Source organism: Podarcis cretensis, assembly GCF_951804945.1.
Source record: "Podarcis cretensis genome assembly, chromosome: 10".
NCBI lineage: Eukaryota > Metazoa > Chordata > Lepidosauria > Squamata > Lacertidae > Podarcis > Podarcis cretensis.
Genome location: NC_137179.1, coordinates 20,215,933 through 20,241,711, shown reverse-complemented (window position 1 = coordinate 20,241,711; position 25,779 = coordinate 20,215,933). Strand labels below are relative to the sequence as shown.

Genomic DNA, 25,779 nt, shown 5'->3' with positions numbered 1-25,779 from the left:
CGCTAATCCGTCAATGGGCTTGCTTCGCAAGACGAAAAAACCGCTAGACGAAGAGAATCGCGGAATGGATTCTTTTCGTCTTGCGAGGCACCACTGTATAATTATTCTCATATTGCAGATGCAGAGCTGAGACTGTCTTAACTATATGGTGAATTTAGGAACATAAAAACCTGCCTTTATGTGTCAGTGATCAGACCTTTGGTCCATCAAGCTCAGTATCGTCTGGCAGAAACTCCCCAGGGTTTCACACTAGTGTCTCTCCCAGTCCTACCTGGAGATTCCTGATTTATAGTCTTTTTAGCCATTACACTGCAGTTCATTGACTAAAGTTTGCCAAGAGTGCAATATTCTATTTTATTTTTCGAGGGGTGGATAAAATATTTCCGATTTGACATAAATCTGATGCAGTTTCAGGAACTGGAGTCAGAATTCTAAAAGCCGGGAAAACTAGGAATCCTGGGACTGTTGCTTTAAGGGTGTAACTCCATTGGAAGATCTCATTTCAAGGCCTGTCAGGAGGGGAGAGGGCTCTTGTGCTTGGATCCTGCTTGTAAGTTTCCCATGGGCATCTCATTGGCCACTGGATTAGAGGGCCATTGGCCTGATCCAGTGGGCTCCTCCTGTGTTCTTAAATGTTTAGTGGCTTTGGGGCCCTGAGAGTCCACACAACCCTCTCAGCATTCTTTGTGGCAGAGGAGCAGAACTTGAAGAAGATTTCATGGAAAGAGAAGTCTTAACAGGTATCAGAGGCTCCTGGAACTTCCCCATTCTGTCAAAAGCCATAGGCTTTTAGCTAGTTTTAAGATGCTTAGGAAATATCCCTCACAATTCAGAAGTTAAGTTTGTCATCGCCAGCATTATTTACAAAATATTTCCCTCCGAACCGGTACTTCGTTGGAGGCCTGGCCAATGTGGAATATTTTAAGATGGGGAAGAGTGAAATGGGTTTCTTTGCTGAGTTCCTTTCAGGAAAGATTAGCTCTTTAATAACAAAGGCGCCTTGAGCTTTCTAGATGCCTCCGAAGCATTTCAGGCCTTAATCAGCCAGTCTTTAAATAATGTACCATTTTAGTATGTGTGGGATCATTAAAGTTAGAAAGGGAGGGGGGGTAGAGAAACTCGTTCTTTGAAATTTTATTTTAAGGTAAGAATTAGCAGAGAACAAAGCAAATGCCTGGATTCTTAAGATGAATGAACTTGTGAGATGAGCCAGGTTTCATGGAATCATAGAATCTTAGAGTTGGAAGGGACCCCCAGGGTCATCTAGTCCAACCCCCTACAATGCAGGAATCTCAGCTAAAGCATCCGTGACAGATGGCCATCCAACCTCTGTTTAAAAACCTCCAAGGAAGGAGAGTCCACCCCTTCTTGTAGGAGTCTGTTCCACTGTTGAACAGCTCTTACTGTCAGAATGTTTTTCCACGTGTTTAGTCAGAATCTTCTTTCTTGCAACATGAAGTCATTGGTTCGAGTCCTACCCTCCAGACCAGGAGAAAACAAGCTTGTTCCGTCTTCTGTATGTGAAGATGGCTATCCTATCTTCTCCCAGTCTCCTCTTCTCCAGGATAAACATACCCAGCTCCTTCAAGCGATCTTCATAATGCTTGGTTTCCATATCCCTGATCATCTTACTTGCCCTCTTCTGCACATGTTCCAGCCTGTCAACATCCTTCTTAAATTGTGGTGCCCAGAATTGGACACAGTATTCCAAGTGCAGTCTGACTAGAGTGGGACTATTACTTCCCTTGATCCGGACACTATATTTCTGTTGAAGCAGCCTAGAATAGCATTAGGGTTTTTTTGCTGCTGCATCACACTGTAGACTCATGTTAAGCTTTTGGTCCACCAAGATCCATTTCACATGTACTGCTAGTAAGCCAGGTGTCCCCCATCCTATATATGTACATCTGGTTCTTGCTGCCTAAGTGTAGAACCTTACATTTGTCCCTATTGAAATTCATTTAGTTAGCTTGTGCCCAGGTCTCCAATCCGTTAAGGTCATTTTGAATTCTGATTCTGTCTTCTGGGGCATTAGCTCTCCCAGTTTGGTGTCATCTGCAAATTTGATGAGCATCCCCTCAATTCCTTCATCCAAGTCATTTATAAAGACGTTGAACAACAATGGGCCCAGGACAGAACTCTGTGGCACCCTGCTTGCCTCTTTTTTCCAGGATGACGAGGAACTCTTTGGGTTTGGTCAGTCAACCAGCTACCAATCCACCTAACAGTTACCTCGTTTAACCCACATTTTACCAGTTTCCTCACAAAAATATCATGAGGGACTTTGTCAAAAGCATTACTGAATTAAGATACACTATGTCCACAACATTTCCCTGATCCACCAAGTTTGTAATTCCATCAAAAAAAGAAATCAGATTGGTCTGGCATGACATATTTTTGAGAAACCCATGCTGGATCTTAGTAATCACAACATCCTTTTCTAAATGCTCACAAGATCGACTGTTGAATTATCTGTTCTAGGACCTTCCCTGGTATTGATGTCAAGCTCACTGGTCAGTAGTTACCTGGGTCTTCCTTTTTCATCTTTTTGAAGATGGGTACAACAGTTGCCCACCTCCAGTCTGTAGGGACCTCACCTGTTCTCCAAGAATTCTCAAAGATAATAGACAAAGACTGTGAAATTACATCCGCAAACACCTTTAGTACCTTTGGATGCAGCTCATCAGGCCCTGGAGATCTGAATTCATTTAAAGTAGCTAGGTCCTGCCATGGGCTTCAGCTCCCTTCTTACATCATTTATTCTATTATCACCAGATTGGGCATCACTTTCCTTTTGGGTGAAGACAGAGGCAAAGTAGGTGTTGAGTAGTTCCCCCTTTTCTCTGTCACCCAATAGCATTTATCCATGTTCCCCACACAGAGGACCTACCACTTGCATGTTCTTTCTCTTACTTCAGACATAGCCAAAGAGAGGTGCTTTTAATTTCTTGATTTTTGAGAGGGGATAACATGTTGAAATAACACAAATAAATTCATTAAGGAATTTGCCAGGTTTTGAGACTCGGGAAATGGCAGTAGTTCGTGACAGACAAAATTTATGTACGAACTGAGAATTGCCTAACCTTTTGTTGGTGAACTTTATCATAGTTAGGAATTACTGTGCTAGCCTATAGGGGAGGGCTTTATTTTTTAAAGACTCTCTCTCTCTCTCTCTCTCTCTCTCTCTCTCTCTCTCTACATATAGAGAGAGCGTTGTAGACTTGTACTGGATGAACCCACAGCATACATTTGAAGCACATGGCTTCCCGCAGAGAACCCTGGGAACTGTAGTTTACCCCTCACTGAGCCACAACTCCCAGCACCATTAGCAAACTGTGGTTCCCAAGATTCACTGTTATTGGGGGGGGAGAGAACTTGTATTAAATGTGCTTTAAATGTATGATGTGGATGTGTCCTTGTAGAGTTACATCCATCTCTGGATCATTTGCATCTTTGCAAACTGCCCCTCAAGTTATTTTTATCCCTTGCCCTTCTTCCTCCTTCAGCTGACCTGAAGTAGCCTCGGGCCCAAAACACATCTTACATGCCTAGGAGTGCATTGGTAGCCTGGCAGCCTTTCTACTTGGCTAAGGAAAAGCTGTTTCCAGTGGATATGACTGTGGGCAGAGAAGGGGTGATGAAGGGGAACTGTGCCCAATATTTCCCCATTCTACCCACTGGCTTCCTGAATGCCTTACAGATGTTGCTAGTCTGCATCTCCCATCATCCCTGGCCATGTTCCAATCAACATCTGGAGGGCCACAGATTCCATGTGGAAGAAAAGGCCAAACTGCAGGGCACTTTGACCTGGGAAAAGAGGTTGTGGGCCTTCTTAGCACACTCCTCTGCTCAAAATAACAGCCCCTTCCAAAGCTGTATTCCTTAACAGCAACAGCAAACTGTCAGGTTATCAGTACACACATTTGCACATTGTGTGTGCTTTCCCTCCCTTACACACGTGTGTCTGCCTTCCGTTTCAGCATGGATTGAGAGTTTACCAAATGCTGGGGGGAAATTGGAGCTGAAATCGAGCCTCCGTATTTGAAAGCACATACCTCTGGTTACTTACAATGCGATGGGCAAGCAACAGGGTGGATATTGCTGCTATGGCCTGCATACGAATTTCCAAGGGGTGTTTTGCTGATCGCTGCTGGAGACAGAATGATGGAATGGATTGATCTTAGATCCAGAAATGCAGTTCTTATCCACCACACACACACCTCCCTAGGGTGGGGTGAATCAGCCCCTTTCAAGGAATGTTTGTGTGTCTGTTTCTAATGTAAATCCAATATATTTCTCAGTTTGAACTCACATTTCCCCTAAAACTCCTCTTGAAATAACTCATGTATTTTATTTATGTGTGCCATTTCTAGAAACACTTCATTCATCCTTCAGGGCCTCATTGGCCTAATTTGCATGCCATGGTAGCCAGGGCTAGGCAGTTTGCTGCCCTCCAGATGTTTTGGGCTGCAGCTTATCTTATGGCAAAGTTGAGGGGAGAGGGGAGGATACAGAAAATGAACCCATAGTTAAAACTAAGGCTGCGATTCTCACCACGCGCTTTTGGGAGTATGTCCTACTGCAGTCCTATGCAACAACATTAGTCATTGCTGTAGCTTTGAAAAACTGTATAGTTTCCTTATTTAATTACAATTCTAACAATGTTTCTCTTTTCCCATCCCTTCTTAGGTAACGGGTATAGTAGGCAGAGCAGATGTCTTGGCCTGTCTACTATTTCTTTTGGCTTTTCTCTCCTATAATAGGTATGGCTCTTTTTGTTTTATGGGATTCTTAAAAAAAAATGTCCCACCTTTTTCTCCCAAGGAGCTTGAAGCAGCTTGTGCACCCCTCCTCATTTAATCCCTACAACAACCCTGTGAGGTAGGTTAGGCTGAGAGGCAGTGACTAGCCCAAGGTCACTTATTGAGCTTCATGGTTGGGGTTTAGGAAGGAGCAAGCTGGAACTCTTAAGGCAAGGGTCAAGACATCCTGCTGCTTCTGTGCTCTGTATTATCCCCCTCCACTGAGCTGCTTTTTCTTTAATTAATACAAAGGAAGAGGGTGGGAAGTACCTGCTTTTTCCAGAGATGTTAACTGCTGTCCTGGTTATGTGGTTTGGTACCATTTTGGGGGTGTGGAAAACTGCCCTGTATCAGTGCCTGCGGAGCAGAGAGAGGAAAAACCCATTTAGAGTTTCTTAAGCACTGTGAAGAATGCATAGAGCTCTCGCACAGGCAGGCTTCCCTCTTTATTCCAGCTGTGGGGGGGAGACCTGTGCAAGCATCCCTTTGCACATACAGAGTTTTCTGCCTCAGCGAATCTGGGAAGGCCTTTGGGTCACTCAGGCGCCAGATGTGGCCTGAAATTCTAGCAGTGAGAGAGACAGGAAGCAGAGCCTGCTCCCAGGGGAAATGGTGGGACAACAACAACAACAAAAACCTCTCCTTGGAACTGTGCCTACAAATCACGGCACAGACAAAAGTGTGGATGAACTCTCAGCTAGGCTTCTCCTTTCCTTAAATTGTTTCCATTCCAACCAATTATTATAAGAACTGCTATTTAACTTTTTTAAAAATGGGTGCCTTCTTGGTTTCCCCATCCCACCCCTCTTCCCTCAGCATCCTTTTTTCCTTTTGCTCTCTGTCTTTCAGATTGTAATGCCTGCGGGTCTTGGTTCCTGATTATATGCAAGCCACTTTGTGAGACTTTATGGCTGGGCAGTGGGGCTACACATATTTAAACAAGTTAGATAAACAAATTCCACGTCGGCATGGAACTGTTGTGTAGAATCACGCCACTCGCCTGAGACCCTTGAGTCTGTGGCTGAATTGGCTACATGATGAACTATCTAATAATCCCACTGAAGTGAAGGGTATACATAGTTAAATAAATGAGTCCTGTAATTACTGCGAATGCTTCACAGAATCTCTGCTGTAAGCAACGAATCACAATTTGCATGCTCTTAAAACTATTTGTTTGCTGGCACTTAACAACAATGAAGACAAACGGCTTGCAGAGTGCTTACTCCCCTTTAAAAGCGTTTTTACTTTTAACATCAAACACGACTGTGGTCAAGTTTCTAAATCTTTCCAGCGTATATAGAGAGAGACTCAGTGTCTTTGATGGGGATTCAGTTACTCTGTTAAAGTCTCAAGCAAAACGTGCATTGTCTTAAGAGTTTAGAGAAGCTGAGCTGAAATCGGATGGGGATGAGTTCACATCCTTTGAAAAGTGTCCCCACTTTCCGCAATTGAGAGTAGCTTTAAAAGGGCTTCAAAGGCTCCTTCAGTAATGGTTTGTGTGGGCTCAAAATGTCATTCCAAGACCTCGGCAAATAGGCCAGTCTTCTGTTGATAGGAGCATTCAGATGTATGTTCGGTTACTCTTTAAAAAAACTCTCGAGCACAACAGGTAAGCTATTTGTCTTCATAGTTTATAGAAATGAGCTGAAATCAGGTGTACATGTGAATGTGGCAGGAAGGCAGGGGGAGGGAGTGCAGGGACATGGGAAGTTGCCTTATACTGAGTCAGACCCTTGGGCCCATCTAATTCAGTATTGTCCTCATTGACTAGCAGCAACTCTCCCATTTCAGGAAGGACATCTCTCCCAGTCCTACCTGGAGATGCTTGGGGAGTGAACCTGTGAACTTCTGCATGCAGAGCAGATGCTCTCCTGCTGAGCTGTTGTTCCTTCCCTGACTGGGACTGCAGCACATCTGCTTTGCCCCCCCCCCCCCCCGGATTTCCAGATTAGCCCAATGATATCTCCTGCCTTCTGGAATTGGATTGTATGAGTGGTGGTTCTGTTACCACACTAGGGGTGCAACAGGAGCAGGAATGTTTGCATGGTGCCCAAACAACCAGGCAAAGCTCATTCTGTTGCTGCATTGTGCTGGGAGCATAACAAGCAATAAAACTGCCTCTGTAGCACAGTGCAAGAAGACAGGTAGCCTTGTCTGGTTGTCTTGGCAATGCAGGGAGGAGTTCCTTCACAGTGAAGCAGCCTTGCTTCGTTTACCCTTTGCTGGTGATACTAGGTTGCCAAATCCAATTGTCTACATAGCCCTTTGAATTGTGCCATCATCTCCCTTCCTCACTACGTGATCCCTGATTTTGTCCTTAACCCTTCCATCTCATGATGTCACCTGTATCGTTCCATTTATTTCCAGTGTTGAGAGGTGAGTGCTGATCCTCATGTAACCAGAGTAGTACCACCCATGTACAAGAAGGGTGGACTAGCAGGTTTGGGAGAATGCCAGGGTCTGCAGAAACACAAAACACTATTAGAAACTCCCTCCCTGCCATGGAAGGGCCGTACCTCAGTGATAGAGCATCTGCAGAATGCCCCAGATTTAATCCTTGGCATCTCCAGGTGGAGCTGAGAATTTATCCAGCCTGAAACCCCAGAGAGCCGCTGATAGTTATTGTAGAAAATACTAAGCTAGATGGACAAATGGCTTGACTTGATATAAGGCAGCTTCCTATGTTGTTCCTGTGTTCTTGGAAAACCCCAAGGCAGCCTAATGATGACTGAGCATATTTGGTGAGTGCAGAATGTTGACTGACTAATGGAGGGGACAAAAGAATGGGAAATGGTGGTGGAGAAAGAATGGAGCAGAATATGCCTGGAATATAGGGCAGCTGTGGCTAAAATGCTGAACTGGGACAGTCTATGCTGCTACATTATGTTGATGGTCCCTTTTGTTTTGTACTAATAACTTGAACGTATAGGGTGGGATTCACCTAACCAGCCCCAGCAGCGGAAGGATTTGCATATTGGGGGTCTCTCCCTATGCTCCCCCCTCAAAATGGCTCTGGTGGGGTTGGGAGACCTCCCAGAAAAGCAGGCGGAGGAGGAGAGGGGGATTGCTCCATATGGCAAGCTGCAATGATTGTGCCAATGAAACAATTGGAAGAGTGCAGTATTAAATCCCACACTTTGTTTCTGACCAACCCTAGATGTTCACATTGCTAAAGGTAAAGGGACCCCTGACCATTAGGTCCAGTCGTGGCCGACTCTGGGGTTGCGGTGCTCATCTCGCTTTATTGGCCGAGGGAGCCGGCGTACAGCTTCCGGGTCATGTGGCCAGCATGACTAAGCCGCTTCTGGTGAACCAGAGCAGCACATGGAAACGTCGTTTACCTTTCCGCCAGAGTGGTACCTATTTATCTACTTGCACTTTGACATGCTTTCGAACTGCTAGGTCGGCAGGAGTTCACATTGCTAACACCATCCTAAATAGACCACAGAAGTTTCTATAAATGAAAGAAGCTGTTGCAAACTCTTATTGTCCTTTGTTCCAGGAAATGTCATTGGAATAAAGTTAGTGGCGGTCAGTTTATATTGTATTTCCGTCAGGAAATGCTTCCACTGGGTGGGGGCTCTCTAAGGAAGGGCTACAGGGACACACTAGATTTCTGATACGGAATTGAAAAGCTGTCATAAGCCATGATTTTCTCTGAATGCAAATAGGGGTATCGTTCTACCCTTAACATCTCTATGATGAAAGCCCCATAGACCGCCAGTTCGGCATTTGTAGTGACAACCAATTTAGGTTAAGTATAGGAAGTGACAATAAAGATTATACTGGGACATAGAAATCTGCCTTATTAAATCAAGTCAGACAGTTTGTCCCTCTTGCCCAGTATTGTCCCCTCTGAATTGGCAGAAACTATTTAGTTCTCAGACAGAGATATCTCCCAGTACCTGATCCCTGGTGCTTTTTAACTGAGGATGCTATGGATTGAAGCCTTAAACTTGGACACTGATGGCTGTGTTCTACCTTCAGTGTTCTGAGTACCACTTGGGAGGGAATTGCAGGTGGAGAGAGTGCTGTTGTGTTAAGGTCCTGATTTTGGGATCGGGTTGGTCACTGCAAGAACAGGCTGCTAAACGAGATGGGCCAGTGGCTTGATGGTATAGGCTCTTATGTTCTAATGACCTTCTGCATGCAAAGCATGTGTTCCACCACTGAACTGTGGTGCCCATAGGTGTCCACAGGGGAGAGGGCAAAAGGGACGTGGGCTCCCACTTCCCCTTGGATCCCCCAGGTTTCTATCACTTGTGGAACATGAGATGTGAGGCGAAATAGCCTCATTCATGCATTCAAATAACATATGTAGTCATGTGGAGGGGTGGGGAATTGCACATACAAGCCACACCCCCACTGCCCCTACTGGTTGTACTTTAACCTTAGGTCAGGGGAAGATGATCACTTCCCAAGAATGAATATCCCCCTGCTTCCTTTTTGGACCAAATACAGTTTGGAAGCTCAAGTGGCCTTAATTGTACTTGTATTCCAACAACAGGAAGGATTGGGCTGGAGAGCAATTCCGAGCTCACATGTACACAACTATTTGGTGCCAAGGTGTATCTTGGGTAGGCACCAATTCATGGGCCTCCATAGGAATTTTTTTGGAGAAGGGGGCAAATTAAAACACTGAAAAGGGAAACAGGCTAGTTTCTCATGAAAAATGGGATAAATAGTGCCTGTACAATAGTAGTGGAGGGGGAAATACGCGGGCAAATGTAATTACACAATAGGACTATTGTGTAGTTGCATTTGCCCAATGTGTGATTGCATTTGCCCATATTCTTCCCACCTACTGTCCGTTGTTGATTGTATGCTCCTTGGGGGAGGAAAGACATGTGCATGCTGTCTGTGTAACTCTATAAGGAACCATATGTCGTCTCCTCCTTTTACGATAACTTCCCTTTTTGCCCATTCTTCTTTTTGCCTTATCGCTCTGCTTATTTAACAGAAGCACGTTGTTGTTTTTCAACTTTGCTGATGCAGACAGTCTTGTTTATTAACAGTGTACTAGGGAGCGGGTTTTATAACTTAAGGGAATGAAATCTGCTTAATGGACAAATAGGAAGCAAAATGCATTTGCCGTTTGGTTTTTTGAAGTAATTTCTCCCATTTCCATTCTGCCTTGCAGGAGTGTGGATCAGCTTTATGTTGGGGAACATTTCCCCCCCACTGCCTCCCCCTCCTTTTTGCTGCTTAGTTTATTTCTTGGGACCTGTGCAATGCTGGTGAAGGAAACTGGAATCACCGTGTTTGGTGTTTGCCTGGTGTATGATGGCTTCTTGCTTTCTCAAAATAGACTCAGAATGTAAGTAAACATAACTTGCATGTTTAAGTGTTTTGGCTATATCTATCTTGCATAGAAGCACACAAAATGTACCACCTCATAAATACGTTCAGTACATGGGTGTCCACAGTGGGATGACGGGGGCAGTTGCCCTCGCTGGATCAGCCAGAATTTCCAGATTCCCAGCTTTCGTTTTTTTTAAAACAGGAAGTTTCTAGTATTTGTAAAACTTGAGATATGAGGCAAGTGCTTCCACCAGTGCAATGGGGCTTCCCCCTTTCTCCCTTTGTGCACTCCCCCCAAGTCCCTCCCCAGTTGGTTCTAGGGGATGTCGAGAGAACCCCTAGAACAACACAGGATGGGGGGGGGGAGGAAATAGAGAAATGGTTAGTGTTGAACTGGGTCCAAATAAATTTGGGTTCAAATCCCCACTTAACCACACACAGTTACTGAGTCACCTTGGTTAGTCACTGTCTCACTGCCATACCCACCTCAGTAGGTTGTTGTGAGAATAAAGGTTTTGGGTGGCTGGGAGGAAAACCATCTGTGCTGTCCCAAGCCACCTGGAGGAAAATATTAGCTAGTTTTCACAGTGTTTCCATTTGGACAGAATCATCCCTAAAAACCTTAGAACTTGGTTGTCTGATACATATTTAGGACTGTTCAGTGAAAATCTTTCTTTCCTTCAACTGCTTTCCTAGATGGGCTCCCTGCATTGACAGATGCTAACTATTGTGTTTTATTGCTTCGATAACATTATATAGCTGCCACATCTGTATTGTAGAGCTTCCAGGAATTAGGCTGTGTGGCCCAGGTGTGGCACAACTTTATATCCGCGCTAACATTATCCAGCATGAGTGCTGCAGTTTATAGTGCTCAGTATTTTATGTCTATACTTCTTCCCTGGCACTCTTTATTGAGATGGATTTCTCCATCCAAATAAAATAACCTAGTTACACTGATAACAACACTTAAGATCGATAATGGAAACAGCACCAACAGCTGCAACAGACATCAAGCCATTAGAGCAGCGGCAAATGTACAAGCCACAGCGAATCATAAAGTATATAATATAATTGTATACATACAGATTTGTAAATTTATATTAAAGTGAATTAAATTTTTGCTGGGTTGTGGTCAGCTGAGCTCCACTCAGACCCACTGGAATTAATGGACACTCGTTAGTAGCACTGGCATTGAACACAAGCCTGTTTCATAGAACTGCCAATTATTTATCCCAGGTGTGGGGAATGTTCATGTATTTGATGCCTTTCTGCGATTCATTTTCAGCAATAGAGAATGACTCAGAGGAGCACTCTTGTCACGCCGTCTGAGAAATGATATTGGGTGTGGGATCATCCTAACACCGCTTTTCACACAGGTGGAACCAAATAAATGCTTTAGGTAGCCCTCGCTTGATGTACGTGGAAACCTGTCTGTTAATAAAAAGCTTTGATTCCTCTTTCAATTAGGAAAAACGGAGGGGTGCACCAGAAGATTCCCCGGCCTCCTTCAGCTTCTCTACATGCTTCGTTGCAATTTCCGTCATCCAACAGGGAAAATGGGAAGCACCGCGTGGCTCACAAGGGGACGTGGAACTCCTGCCACCCGGCATCGCCTGAAGAACAGCAGCACAACGGCCTTTCTGTCTTGAGCAAAGTTGTGAGGGCTGTGCTAAGGTACTGTATTCAAACAAATGTTTGAAACTTGGAAGTGCACCCAGCTGCTTTTATCAGAATAGCAGGTGAACATGGGTTTGTGTTCCCCATACCATGCCTTTTGTTCATTTGGCCTAGTCTTCGCCAGCCTGATGTTGGTGGACTCCAAACTCCCCTCATCCCCAGGCAGCGTGGCCCAATGGTTTGAGGAGGGATGAATCTTGTCAACTTTGCTTTCTCTCTGTTTCCCATTTTTCCAGTCTTAAGTTTATCTCTCCTCACTTTTGCACCAGTTTACAATTTTGTTTAAAAGTCCGAATAAAAATTCATATACATTTTCTTGTGCATTTAATCTAAAATACACATTTTTGCATAGTATTTTGCCTAACACACACATTTTTGCAAGCAATATAATGCATTTTTGTATGTCATTTTCACCAATGTAGGAAATTTTGTGTGTGCTAATAATATTCTTTTTGTGCACATTTATTGTTTTTGAAACTGCAGTGCAAAATTTGAAGAGGTGCAAATTTTGAAGGGGAGCTGCATTTTGGTTCGTGTGTTGGTTTGAGAAGTGCCAATTAGATTTGCATTAAAACGTGAGCCCGACTGATTTATCCCCCCCCCCATCGTTAATCAGGGATGAAGGGAGTCTCAAGGGTGCCTGGTTTGAGAAACCTGCTCTTAGGTCATTCGGGTCTATTCTGACTGGCAGTGGCTGTCTAGGGTCAAAGGCAGAGGTCTCTCCCATTGCCTCCTACCCAAGCCTTGGTACCTGGAGATGCCAGGCAAGGGTTCTACCACTGAATTGTGGCTCTCCTACGCAGCATAACTCAGTTTCCTTTCACCCCTCTGTTTTGCAGGGGAGCCAGCATGTCCCAGTGCAGTTTCACCAGCATACCTAGCTTTCAAGCGAATGTGGTATTTTGGGTGAGGACCATTTAGCAGGTTGCGCTTTAAGGGTAGCGCAACTGGTTCAGCTGCACCCCCCGTGCTGCGGGGGGTGCCACAACAGTGCTGTAGAATGGAGCCAAGAGGCCAGGGGATGCCAAATTTTAGTGTTGCGTAGGGCGCCTCTGAAATTTGAGAGCCCAAAGTCTGCCACTGCACTTAGGGCCCTATCCTGCAGAGATGAATAAAGCAACTTCCCCTAGGTTGTGTCACTAAATGGCAACTTGCGAACAGGAAATAAGGGCTTTGTGTCACTTCTGTTTTTCCTCTCTGGGTGGAGCACAGCGTCCTTCTACTAAGGATTTATGTGTATCGCTTGCTAAGTTTCCTTACCCATCTGCTGGTAATTGAGTTGTGAATAAGTCTTATTAGCCATTATCCCTTTTTAATCCCTCCTTAACAGGGCACAGTGCTGTTAATTGGATATGCTTGTTTCCTAGTGTTGTGTTTCATTTGCCAGGTGATCTTTTCCTTGAAACGCTGGACTTGTTGATTAGGGTAGTGACTACTGCGGTATGACTATGGGGCCAAACCATGTGTGGAGAGTTCGGCTAAGCAGTCATAGCAAAATAAAGCAAGGGTTTGTGCTACAAGTGTACAGCTAGGCAGACACTTCTGAAAGGAGTAATGTGACAAATTTCCAGGCCACAGTGATGCGAACAGCCCTATAGATGCATTGATTTTACAGCGCATCTATAGCGTGTCTCTCTATAGCAGCCTTTCCCAGTCTGAAGTTTTGGCCCACAGCTCTTATCAGCTCCAGAGAGGCCAGGTGAAGGTCTTTTGTACTCTGCCATACTTTTATGTTTTATGTTTCAGTGCATTCAGATATGGTTACAAATAGTTTTCCCATTTGCTGGATTTTATTTATTTTTTTTTTTTTATAAAGATTTTTATTGATTTCCAATTTTTTTAACAAAAACAAAAGACAACAAAAAACAGACAAACAAAAAACTCATATTTTCATAACCTTATTTTCATAACCCTCTTTTCCCGGACTTCCCCATACCTTTCCCTTTTTGCATCCTTAATTTAGTACCCTTATTCAGCAACCTATCTTGCCCAATTAAATATAAATTCGTCCTCTTTCTCTATTCCACCCTAAATTTTAAACCCAATTATCGCTGCAATTCTACGTCTTCTTTTCCCTCAGCATTTTAACACTCCTCAGTTTTATAATAATTCTTAAGATACATCTTAAATTTCTTCCAGTCTTCTTCCACAGTCTCTTTCTCTTGGTCGCGGATTCTGCCGGTCATTTCTGCCAGTCCCATAAAGTCAATCACTTTCGCCTGCCATTCCTCCAGCGTGGGTAGCTCTTGTGTCTTCCAATACTTTGCTAGAAGAATCCTTGCTGCCGTAGTAGCGTACAAAAAGAAATTCTTGTCCTTCTTCGGCACCAACTGGCCGACCATACCCAAGAGAAATGCCTCTGGTTTCTTGTTAAAGGTGCACTTAAGCACTTTCTTAATTTCATTATAAATCATTTCCCAGAAGGCCTTAATCTTTGGACAGGTCCACCAAAGGTGGAAAAAGGTACCCTCAGTCTCTTTACATTTCCAACATTTGTTATTGGGCAAATGATAAATCTTCGCAAGCTTGACTGGGGTCATGTACCACCTATAAATCATTTTCATTATGTTTTCTCGTAAGGCATTGCATGCCGTAAATTTAATACCTGTGGTCCATAACTGCTCCCAGTCAGCAAACATAATGTCATGACCTATGTCCTGTGCCCATTTAACCATAGCAGACTTCACTGTCTCATCTATTGTATTCCACTTCAACAGCAAGTTGTACATTCTTGATAAATTCTTAGTATTGGGTTCTAACAATTCTGTTTCTAATTTCGATTTCTCCACCTGGAAACCAATTTTCCTGTCTTGTTTGAAGGCCTCCATTATTTGAAAATAATGGAGCCAATCTCGTACCTTGGACTTTATTTTCTCATAACTTTGTAATCTAAATTCACCACCTTCTTGTTCTAAAATCTCAGAATATTTCGGCCAATTGGTTGTCATATTAAGTTTCTTTACCTCCTTAGCCTCCATAGGTGAAAGCCACCTGGGAGTTCTGTTTTCCAATAAATCTTTGTACCGTATCCATACATTGTATAGTGCTTTCCTGACAATGTGATTTTTAAAACCCTTATACACTTTAACCTTGTCATACCAGATATATGCATGCCAACCAAAATTATTATCAAATCCTTCCAAATCTAGAATGTCTGCATTTTCAAGAAGTAGCCAATCTTTTAACCAGCAGAAAGCTGCCGATTCATAGTAAAGTCTTAAGTCCGGCAGGGCAAACCCCCCTCTTTCTTTAGAATCAGTAAGTATCTTAAACTTAATTCTGGGCTTTTTGCCCTGCCAGACAAATTTAGATATGTCTCTCTGCCACTTCTTGAAACAGTCCAGTTTATCAACAATTTGTAATGTCTGAAACAAAAATAACATTCTAGGCAATACATTCATTTTGATCACAGCGATTCGACCTAACAAGGAAAGCTTCAGGTTTGACCATATTTCTAAATCTTTCTTTATCTCAGTCCAGCACTTGTCATAGTTGTCCTTAAATAAGTTCACATTCTTAGATGTCATGTTAATCCCCAGGTATTTTACACTCTTTGCCACCACTAACCCAGTTTCCTCTTGGAATCTTTCCCTTTCAACATTTGTTAAGTTCTTTTCCAATACCTTGGTTTTTTGTTTATTCAACTTAAATCCTGCGACCTGGCCAAATATTTGAATTAATTCCAAAGCTCTTTTGGTACTAGTGTCTGGCTCTTGCAAGGTCAGTACTAAATCATCTGCAAAAGCCTTTAATTTGTAATGTCTGGCTCCGACCTGAATCCCTTTTACCAGCTGATCTCCCCTAATCATATTTAACAGGACCTCCAGGACCGATATAAAAAGTAATGGGGATATTGGGCACCCCTGACGTGTCCCTTTTTCTATAGGTAATTCATCCATAACCACATTGTTTACGATTAACTTCGCCTTTTGCTCAGAATAGATTGCACTTATACCATTTTCAAACCTTTGGCCTACCCCCATCCCATGGAGATTCTTTTTCATAAATTTCCAAGATATATTGTCAAAGGCTTTCTCCGCGTCCACAAAAATTAAAACTGCCTTCGTATTAATGTTCACTGTCAACATTTCTATGATGTCAATTATATTCCTTACATTAGTAGATATATGCCTACCCGGGAGAAAGCCTGCCTGATCTTTATGAATCTCCTCCACCAGCACCTTCTTTAATCTTTTTGCCAAAATGTCTGCAAAAATTTTATAATCCACATTAAGTAATGATATAGGGCGGTAGTTTTTGATCTGTTTTTTATCAACCTCAGTCTTTGGTATAAGTGTGATGAAGGCTTCTTTCCACGTCTCAGGTGCCCTTTTCCCCTCTAATATCTCGTTACAAACCTCCTTAAGTGGCTGAATTATCCAGTCTTTCAAGGCTTTGTAATATCTGGAGGTTAGTCCATCTGGCCCTGGAGATTTCCCCAGTTGCATGTTTTGAATGGCACCCTCAATTTCTTGTTCAGTTATTTTCTCATTTAAAAACGCCATACTTTGTTGCGAAATTTTTTGTAATCCATATTTCTTAAGAAATTCTTCAATGTCTCTTTCGTTTTCCGGCCCTTGTGCATACAATCTTCTGAAATAGCTCTGAAAGCAATTGCTGATCTCATTTGGTTTCGAAATATTCTTTCCATCTACCTCCAAGCTTGTGACTGTATTCAATTTCTGTCTCTTCTTCAATTGCCATGACAGGAGTTTCCCACATTTATCTGCCGATTCAAATGTCTTTTGTCTCATTCGTTTAATTTTCCATTCAATCTCCTGGTTCATCAATTCCATATATTGCTTCTGATACAATTTGATTTGTCTCAAAATCTCATGTGACTTTGGGTTAGATCTCAATTTCTTTTCACTGTCTTTTATCTTTTCCAAAATTTTATCTTTCTTCTCCTGTTGTTTCCTCCTTTTCAAGGAATTCTGCTGTATCAGGAAACCCCTCATCACGGCCTTGCTTGCGTCCCAGATCACTCGTTTCTCCACTTCTGTCCTTAGATTTATCTCAAAATAGTCCTTCAAAGTCTTTTGGGCCTTTTGGTACACCTCTGAATCTTTAAATAGGGTGTCATTCATTCTCCATCTGAAGGAGCCAGCTGTTGTTGTTTTCATTTCCATCTTTACTGCATTATGGTCGGAGCATGTCTTTGGGCAGATTTCCACTTTCTTTATCTTAGGAGCCATCCCACTAGTAATCCATATTTGATCTATTCTTGTCCAGGTCATCTGTGATTCTGAAAAGAATGTTCCCTCCCTCTCGAGGGGATTTCTTGTTCTCCAAATGTCGATCAGGTCCAAGTTGTCAGTCATTTCAAAAAAAGTCTTAGGTAGTCTCCCGTCCTTGGAGATCACCTGTCTTTGTGCTTTATCCATGTTTGTAGAGACGACCCCGTTCATATCGCCTAATAAGATCATCTTATAATCCAGATAGTTTGTTAATGTCTCATGTAAATTCTTATAAAATTCTGCCTTCCCTTCATTTGGTGCATAGATTCCAAATATCAAGATTTTTTCTCCTTGAATCTGTATCTCAATTGCCAAGATTCTGCCCTGTTCATCTTTGAAGATCTGTCTTGGAGCCAATTTCTCTTTTGCATATATCACCACTCCTCTTTTCTTAACTTTATCTGATGAAATAAATTCTTGTCCCAGTCTTTTATTTATAAGTAATCTTCTTTGTGCTCTTGTCACGTGGGTTTCTTGTAGACAAATTAGATCCAATTGTTCTTTCTTCAAAATGTGAAAAACCTCACGCCTTTTTCTGGGAAGGTTCAGTCCATTACAATTCCAAGTTAAAATTTTCAGAGACATTGTTGGTTAGTTACCTCCAACTGCACCCTGCAGCTGTTCTTCGTCCGTTGGTGATTTGAGTCCAAATGTCAAATTCCCCAAATCTGTATCTGCAGTTGAGTTGAGGACCCCTTTCACCAGGTCTTCTCCGTGTTTATGTAGGAACTGTTCTTTATCTTGTACAGTTTTTATCTTGACTTTCTTTCCTCTGAAGTTGAAAGACAAACCCTGTGGAAATTCCCACCTGAAAGGTATGTTGTTCTTCTTCAGCAGGTCCACCAAAGTCTTGAACTGAGTTCTCACCTCCAAAATATATTTTGGGATATCCCTGTAAATTTGCACAGAGACGTTTTGAATCTGAAGTGTTTTCTGGTAATGCAAACTAAGTATCTTGTCTCTCTCCTCTTTCGACCTCAATGTAATCAGGCAGTCCCTTGGGATCTTCCTGCCTTGCCTTCTACCCAATCTGAAGGCGGTTTTAATCTCAAATTCTGTTCCCTCTAGGTTTTCCTGCCAAAAGTCTGAAATTTCTTTTGTGAGAAAGTCCACTAGGTTGTCCCCTTCACTCTCAGGAACCAACCTAAGTCTTAAATTCTTCTCCTTACGCTGCATGTCCCATAAAGAAAGGGTCGCCTCATGCTGGTCAAGCCTCCTACAAACAGGAACTAAATTTTCCTGTGTGGATTCCGCAGTAGATTTAGCCTCTTCTGCAATTTTCCTTATTGTGGCGTTCTCCTCTACCAACTGTTGTATAATCTCTGTGTTAGACGTTACGCTCTTCGTGTTTAAATCCAGTTTTGCCGTTAGATCTGCCAGCTGCTTAGTATTTTCTGTACTCTGTTTATTCAATCTTTCTAGAGATTCATTTATCTTCAATAATGCCTGCGTCACTGACTCCATGAATGCACTTATTCCCTTTTCCTGTCCACCTGGGCCTGTTGGCAATAGTCCTGATAAGGAGCCCCTTTTCTTATGTGCTGCTTTAGACTTAGATCTTGTTGCTATCTCATCTCCAGGGCCGCTCATGTCCCAAGGTCGTTCTCACAGGAACAGGTTTGAGTGGAAAAATCCAGTGACTTTGTTGTTAACAATCGTGTTGCAACTGTTACTTCCAGCCCTCTAGAGGGAGCTGAGATCTTCAATATAGCAAAGAAACAATGAATCCAAGAACCCTCAGAGGGAAAAGTTACTAAAAACTTCTCTCAGTCTTTTTAGTTGCAACCGTATAGTTTTTACAAAGTCTCAATAAATTGTATCAAATAAAGTCTCCTCTTTGCAAAGTCTTTGACAGCTCCCTGTCAAAGTGTTTCACTCAGGCAGTCCGTTCCCAGAGACAGAGTCTGCGGTAAATTGTCCCTTAAAAAGTTTCCCTGCAGGTTTCCTTTCTTTTTCACCCCCCCCCCCCCGTTCCTGCTCCCTAGGGGGGGGGGACTTAAGTCAATGCTGGGGTTAATCCCTTTTTTTAAAATTTTTCTTAGAAAATGTCAATTGCAGCTTACCAAGTCCGTTGCTTTAGCAGTCATGCAATCTGGGGAAGGCAGACTTCCTTTGTTTACCGTCCCCACTTTCGGCCAAATTTTTAAAGAAGTTAGATTTAAAGTCCCGAAAGGGTTGCCAATCCTACTCACGGGAATCTCTTTCAGTCCAAATAACAGGAAGAAGTCGGCGCTCTCCGCTAATGGCGATGCGGCTTCACTCCACGAGCTGGGTAACGACTCTCAGCTCTGCGCTCCCCCGATGCTCCTCCGGAGCCTTTAAAAAGGCTCTTTCGCAGTAAAAGGGGGCGCAAACGATGCCCACCGAGTCTCCTTGCTCACAGGCTTCCGCGCCTGTGATTTTAGGGGTCCCCGCTTCGCCGTAGCGGTCAGACCCGAACTCGCGGAGCAGCTCTCTCTCCGGAGAACGGAGAGCGAGCCGCCATTAGCGCCGGCGCCAACCGGAAGTCTTCCCATTTGCTGGATTTTAGGCTGGGTTCTTTGTTAATTTTTATTATGGTCACTTTTTAGGCTTCTTTTTGGTACTGTCTTATGTTGCGATGTGAGTTTTTATATCATTTTTGTATTGTGATAGTTTTACTGATTGAATTGTATTTGATTTTTTTGTACCTTGCCCAGTGGTCTTTGGTTGCTGGGCAGTTCAGAAATATACTCTTATTCTCATTACAGACATAATGTACATTACAGGCATAACATTTTCTTATGTCCATGTGTTGGCAAACTCATCATACAAAGGAGTTAGCAGTTGGGCTCTTGATATAATCAGATTTCAGCATTTGTTCTGAAAGAGTTTGTGCATTCAGAAGTGGCACAGCTAATTTTGCTGATAAAACTTCTGCCCATGTAGTTCTGCTGTATGCTTATGCAAGATGTTAGCAATATCTGCTTCCTTGGGTCTTTGTGTTCTGGAGCAGTTAAGACACAACTAGAAAAGTGTTAGGAACCATAACACTCCAGGTGATCTATAATATAGCTTTTGGCCTTTACTCAATATTTTGTAAAACAGACAAACAAAAAACCCTAATGGTCCAGTGCAAGTGTTTGTTTTTAATTACAAACTTGGTTGAATTTTGTTTTTAATTGCCAAACACAAAGTGTTGTCTTCCAAAGCGAAATATATGCACATATGTTAAGACTTTTATGCAGTCATCCACATGGCATCATAACAAACTTGGAAAATCTTTTACATTACATTTTCAGCTCACACCCACAGGGTATACTTAAGTCTAAGGCGTTAAGATAATTTCTCCGTAGTAGCTGCTGTGACTGAGACAGAATGGCGATTACTGTACTATTGTTAATAAACAATATAAACTGAGACCATACAGAGCCAAACCCACCTTTCTTTGTTCATCCTCTTATCACCCAACGGACATTCAAAAAATCAAAACCAGTAATAAACTAAAAACACATCAGCAGTCTAAATATCTCAGTAGGCTTGTCTAAACAAAAAAGTTTTTACCAGGCCCTGAAAAGAATACAGTGAAGCTGTCTGCCTGAAATCAATAGGCAGGGAGTTCCAAAGTGTCGATGGCACTACAATAATAGGTTGGTTTATTACAGGTATTGTGTGGCACCTGTAACAGTGCCAGTTGTGCAGGATCAATCCCATCAGGAACTCCAGTCTTTGCCTAGCTCGAGATTCTGTGTTCCACTATGCAAGGGAGTATGGTTAGGTTATTAATTAATGTCTACTCAGCACTTTTATGAAGGCTTTTAAACTTGGTTGAGGACCTTTTTGAAACATTTTCCTTTATAAAAAATAAAAGAAAACTATTCACCACCCTTTGAAAGACTGACAGCTTTATGGAGGACTGCTTCTAGTTAAATGCTGTATGGAAGCATGGTTTTCTAATGAGAACTAAAATGGAGAGCGAGGTAGGTTTAACTACCATTTTGTGATTTTACAAATCTCCCCTGTACAGTCCTCCCAATTATCAATTTGTAGTTAAGTTCTGCAAAGCCATGGTGAGTGCACTTGATATCCTCAACGTTTAATTTAACACGAAGCTAATAACCTGCTCTTGTCTTTTCTGCCTTGTAAGAAGTTGTTATATCTATTTATCACAACAGGGAGTTTGGGTTATGTGCAACTATGGAACAGAGATGAAATTATCAAACATGGAAAAATACTTTTAAAATTGCATGATCAAAACATCAAATAAAAAAAATGAGTGAATCAAAGATGGTTCAGATATTTGCAGTATCTCCATGTCAAATGGATTGTTTACTCAGATGTTAAAAATAACAGCTTGTTATTTGCAAGTAAACTTGCAAATAAATCTACAAAAATCAGTAGTCCATAAAAAAATTATAACTCACCTGCTCTCACATGCCTGTGTTAGTCACTTAAAGGTGAAAACCCACCTTGGCTTTTGAAAACCTTCCCCTACATAGTCACCTGGAGCCTATTCTTGCCAAGTGAATTTACAAACTTCTGCTAATGAGATATGTGTGGTGGTTTTTTTTTTGGGGGGGGGGTAGCCTGTAATGTTTAATTTTTTAATCTATTAGACTGCTTTCATTGTAATCTTTACAGAAAAGCAGCATTCAGATGCAGTGAATGTAATTATTGGCAAATCCTTTAATGAGCTAAAAAGATATCTCTGATTAATTGGGAAGCAGATTAAAAAGAAATTAACATAATAACTTATTAAAATTGTAGATTTTCAAGAACTATATTAAGAAAGGCACTTAATCTTCTTTTTCTCTCATTCATATTGTCTCTCCCCCTGCACACCCCCCCAGCCCACACAAAAAAGAAGAATGCCTTTTCTGAGATGGTGCCTGAAACAAAACAAGTATACGTGACCTAAAAGCAAATTATACTTCTTGCTTCAGGTCTAGCTGTTCCCAGGCTTTCTTCAAAGTGCTGGTCGTTATTTTGAAAGCCTTTAAAGTGGTTTAAGACCAAGATACTTAAAGAACAATCCCACCCCAGATAGGAATCTGCTTGTCAGCTAAGACAGGGGTGAGTAACCTGCATCCTGACACCCTTTCATGTGTGTAGGAAGGAGGAAAACAGGGGGAAAGGGGGTGACAGAGATAAAGGGATAAATAGGCACCACTGCGGTGGGAAGGTAAATGGCGTTTCCATGCGCTCTGGCCCTTGTCACAGTGTTTCATTGCTCCAGAAGTGGTTTAGCCATGCTGGCCACGTGACCCGGAAAAGCTGTCTGCGGACAAACGCCGGCTCCCTCAGCCTGAAAGCAGAGATGAGTGCTGCACCCCATAGTCGAATTTGACTGGACTTAAACATCCAGGGGTCCTTTAGAGCCAGTGTGGTGTAGTGGTTAAGAGCGGTAGACTCGTAATCTGGTGAACCGGGTTCATGTCCCCGCTTCTCCACATCCAGCTGCTGGGTGACCTTGGGCCAGTCACACTTCTTTGAAGTCTCTCAGCCCCACTCACCTCACAGAGTGTTTGTTGTGGGGGAGGAAGGGAAAGGAGAATGTTAGCAGCTTTGAGACTTCTTCGGATAGTGATAAAGCGGGATATCAAATCCAAACTCTTCCTTTTCTTCTTTAATAATAATAATAATAATAATAATAATAATAATATTAATAATATTTTTTTATTTATACCCCGCCCTCCCCAGCCAAGGCCGGGCTCAAAGCGGCTTACAAGCAATAATAAAAACAAGTTGAATGATTACAACTTAAAAACAAAATTAAAATACAACATTAAAATATTAAAATGTAGCCTCAACGCAGGAGGAGAAGGAAAGGAAAAAGAAAGAGAGGGAGGGAATCAAATTGGCTCCAAGCCAAAGGCCAGGCGGAACAACTCTGTCTTACAGGCCCTGCGGAAAGAAATCAGAGCCTGCAGGGCCCTGGTCTCATGAGGCAGAGCGTTCCACCAGGCTGGAGCCAGGGTTGAAAAGGCCCTGGCTCTGGTTGAAGCCAATCTAACTTCCTTAGGGCCTGGGACCACTAGGGTGTTGCTATTTATGGACCTTGAGGCTCTCTGTGGGGCATACCAGGAGAGGTGGTCTCGTAGGTACGAGGGTCCTAGGCCGTGAAGGGCTTTAAAGGTCTAAAGCAGCAACTTAAATCTGACCCTGTACCCCACCGGGAGCCAGTGCAGCTTGAAAAGCACTGGGTGAATATGCTCCCATGGCAGAGACCCCGTGAGGAGCCTCGCTGCAGCATTCTGCACCCGCTGGAATTTCTGGGACAGCTTCAAGGGCAGCCCTGCGTAGAGCGAATTACAGTAGTCAAGCCTGGAGATGACCGTTGCATGGATCACTGTGGCCAGGTCGGGGCGGGAAAGGTAAGGGACCAACTGCTAGATGTGGCGAAGGTGGAAAAATGTCACCTTGGCTGTTGCTGTAACTTGCGCCTCTATGGAAAGGGAGGCGTCAAGGATTATACCCAAACTCTTAACGGAACGCAATGGCACTAATTGGGCCCCCGCAAGAGAAGGGAGTTGGTCCCTCATCCCCATGCCATCCCGACCCAGCCATAGGACCTCTGTCTTCGAAGGATTTAGTTTCAATCGGCTCCCATGAAACCATCCAGCCACAGCTTCCAAGCATCTGGTCAGTGTGTTCGGGGCCAAGTCGGTGTGGCCATCCATCAGCAGATAGAGCTGAGTGTCATCAGCATATTGGTGACAGCCCAGCCCAAAGCTCCGGATAATCTGGGCAAGGAGGCGCATAAAGATGTTAAAAAGCATCGGGGAGATAATTGCGCCCTGCAGTACTCCACACACCAAGGAATGGCGCGACGACATTTCCCTCCCTAGTGCCACCCTCTGTCCCCGACCAGAGATAAAAGAGCACAGCCAATTACGGGCTATGCCCTGTATCCCCACGCCTGTGAGGCGGTGGTCCAGAAGATCATGATCGACCATGTAAAAGGCTGCTGACAAATCTAAAAGGATCAGCAGTCCTGACCCGCCTCGATCCAGTTGTCTACGGAGATCATCTGTTAGGGCAACCAGAGCTGTCTCGGTCCCAAAACCAGGATGGAAACCGGACTGAAATGGATCTAAAGCCGATGTTTCCTCCAGAAACCTACCAAGCTGTTCAGCAACCGCTCTCTCAATTACCTTACCCAGATATGGAAGATTTGAAACTGGGCGGTAATTGGATAGGTCTAAGGGATCTAATGGAGTTTTCTTTAAGAGTGGACACACTACTGCTTCCTTCAGTTCCCCTGGGAATGTCCCCGTGTCAAGGGACAAATTAATAATTTCAACCAAGGGGGTCCGCGCAACATCTGGACACTCCCTAATCAGCCAAGATGGGCACGGATCAAGGAGGCAGGTGGTGGGCCTACCAACTTGGAGGAATCTATCCACATCAGCAGGGAGTATCCGATTGAAATGGTTCAACACTGGACCTGAAGTCAGTTGAGGGGCCTCCAGTTCAGTCACTGTATCTAAATTGGCAGGGAGGTCATGGCGGAGTAACAGGACTTTCTCCGCAAAAAAGCTCGCGAATGCCTCACAGCTGTGGGTCGAATTTGTGCTTAAATTTGATTGTCCTCCTAAGGACGTTATTGACCTAATTATTCTAAAAAGTTGTGCCGGGCGAAAGCTAGCGGATGCAATGGAAGCTGCAAAGTAAGATTTCTTAGCAGCTTTCAAAGCCATCTCATAGGCTTTCATAAGCGTCCTATAAGATGTTCTTGAGGCTCTGTCACGAGTCCGTCGCCATACTCGCTCCAGCCACCTGAGATCCCGCTTTATTTTCCGGAGCTCCTCAGTAAACCAAGGGGCCTGGTTTCGACGGGGTTGCAGAGGGCGCTTAGGCGCGATCTTATCAATGGCTGCCAAGAGCCGGTTATTCCAGTCCTCAACAAGGTCATCTAATGAGTCGCCAGGAGGAGCAGGGTCCTGCAAGGCTTGTCGGAATCTATCAGGATCCATCTGTTTTCGCAGACGAGCCCAAATAGGTTCGCCACCCGAGCAGGGGAGGAGCGGGAAGTCAATCTTGGCTTTCAGAGCGTAGTGATTAGACCATGGCACTTCCACAGGGGGAAGCATGATCACATCTATGCCAGCCCCAAAGATCAGATCCAGCGTGTGGCCTGATTGATGAGTGGGGCCCAAAACAAACTGGGAGAGCCCTAGTGTTGCCATGGAAGTCACTAGGTCCAGAGCCTGTGAGGAGGGAGCGGCATCGGCATGGACGTTGAAGTCTCCCAAAACCAGTAGGTTTGGGAACTCCAAGGCCCAGCCCGCCACCACCTCCAGCAGGTCTGACAGGGTGGCTGCTGGTGTGCTGGGTGGTCGGTACACCAGCCAGACAGCCAAGCTCTCCTTGTTGCCCCACATGAGACCAACACATTCAATGCCGGAGATCGCCGGTGATGGCAGAGCTCTGAAAGAGCAATCCTCCCAGATTAACAACGCTACTCCTCCCCCCCGACCCACAGTCCGCGATTGATGGAGGACAGAGAAACCTGGGGGTGTTATCTCATGTAGGGAGACGACTTCGCCTTCCTGTACCCAGGTCTCCGTCACGCAAGCCAGGTCAATCCCCTGCAAGACAAAAAAGTCACGCATGGTGGCGGTTTTGTTGCCTAAGGACCTGGCATTGCACAGCACCAATGACGGAGGTGGGTAATCCTTGCTCTCCCTAACCTCATCCCTTGGGATGGGGCGTAGATTGGAAGGGGTTCGAGGATCACTGCATCTCGAAACCCTTCGCCGATAGAGATATTTAGCCCCACCGCCATTCCTCCCTAGCCCTTC

The 25,779-nt window shown here is 43.7% G+C and overlaps 1 protein-coding gene across 1 annotated transcript in view; it reads left to right on the top strand.

The window, feature by feature from the left end:
• TMTC1 (transmembrane O-mannosyltransferase targeting cadherins 1) overlaps positions 1-25,779 on the top strand; it is a 148,756-nt gene that overhangs the window by 13,229 nt on the left and 109,748 nt on the right. Inside the window, exons 3-5 of the mRNA XM_079992336.1 lie at positions 4,690-4,763; positions 9,943-10,119; positions 11,571-11,777. Coding sequence (XP_079848462.1) covers positions 4,690-4,763; positions 9,943-10,119; positions 11,571-11,777 — 458 coding nt within the window. The remainder of the gene's footprint in view (positions 1-4,689; positions 4,764-9,942; positions 10,120-11,570; positions 11,778-25,779) is intronic.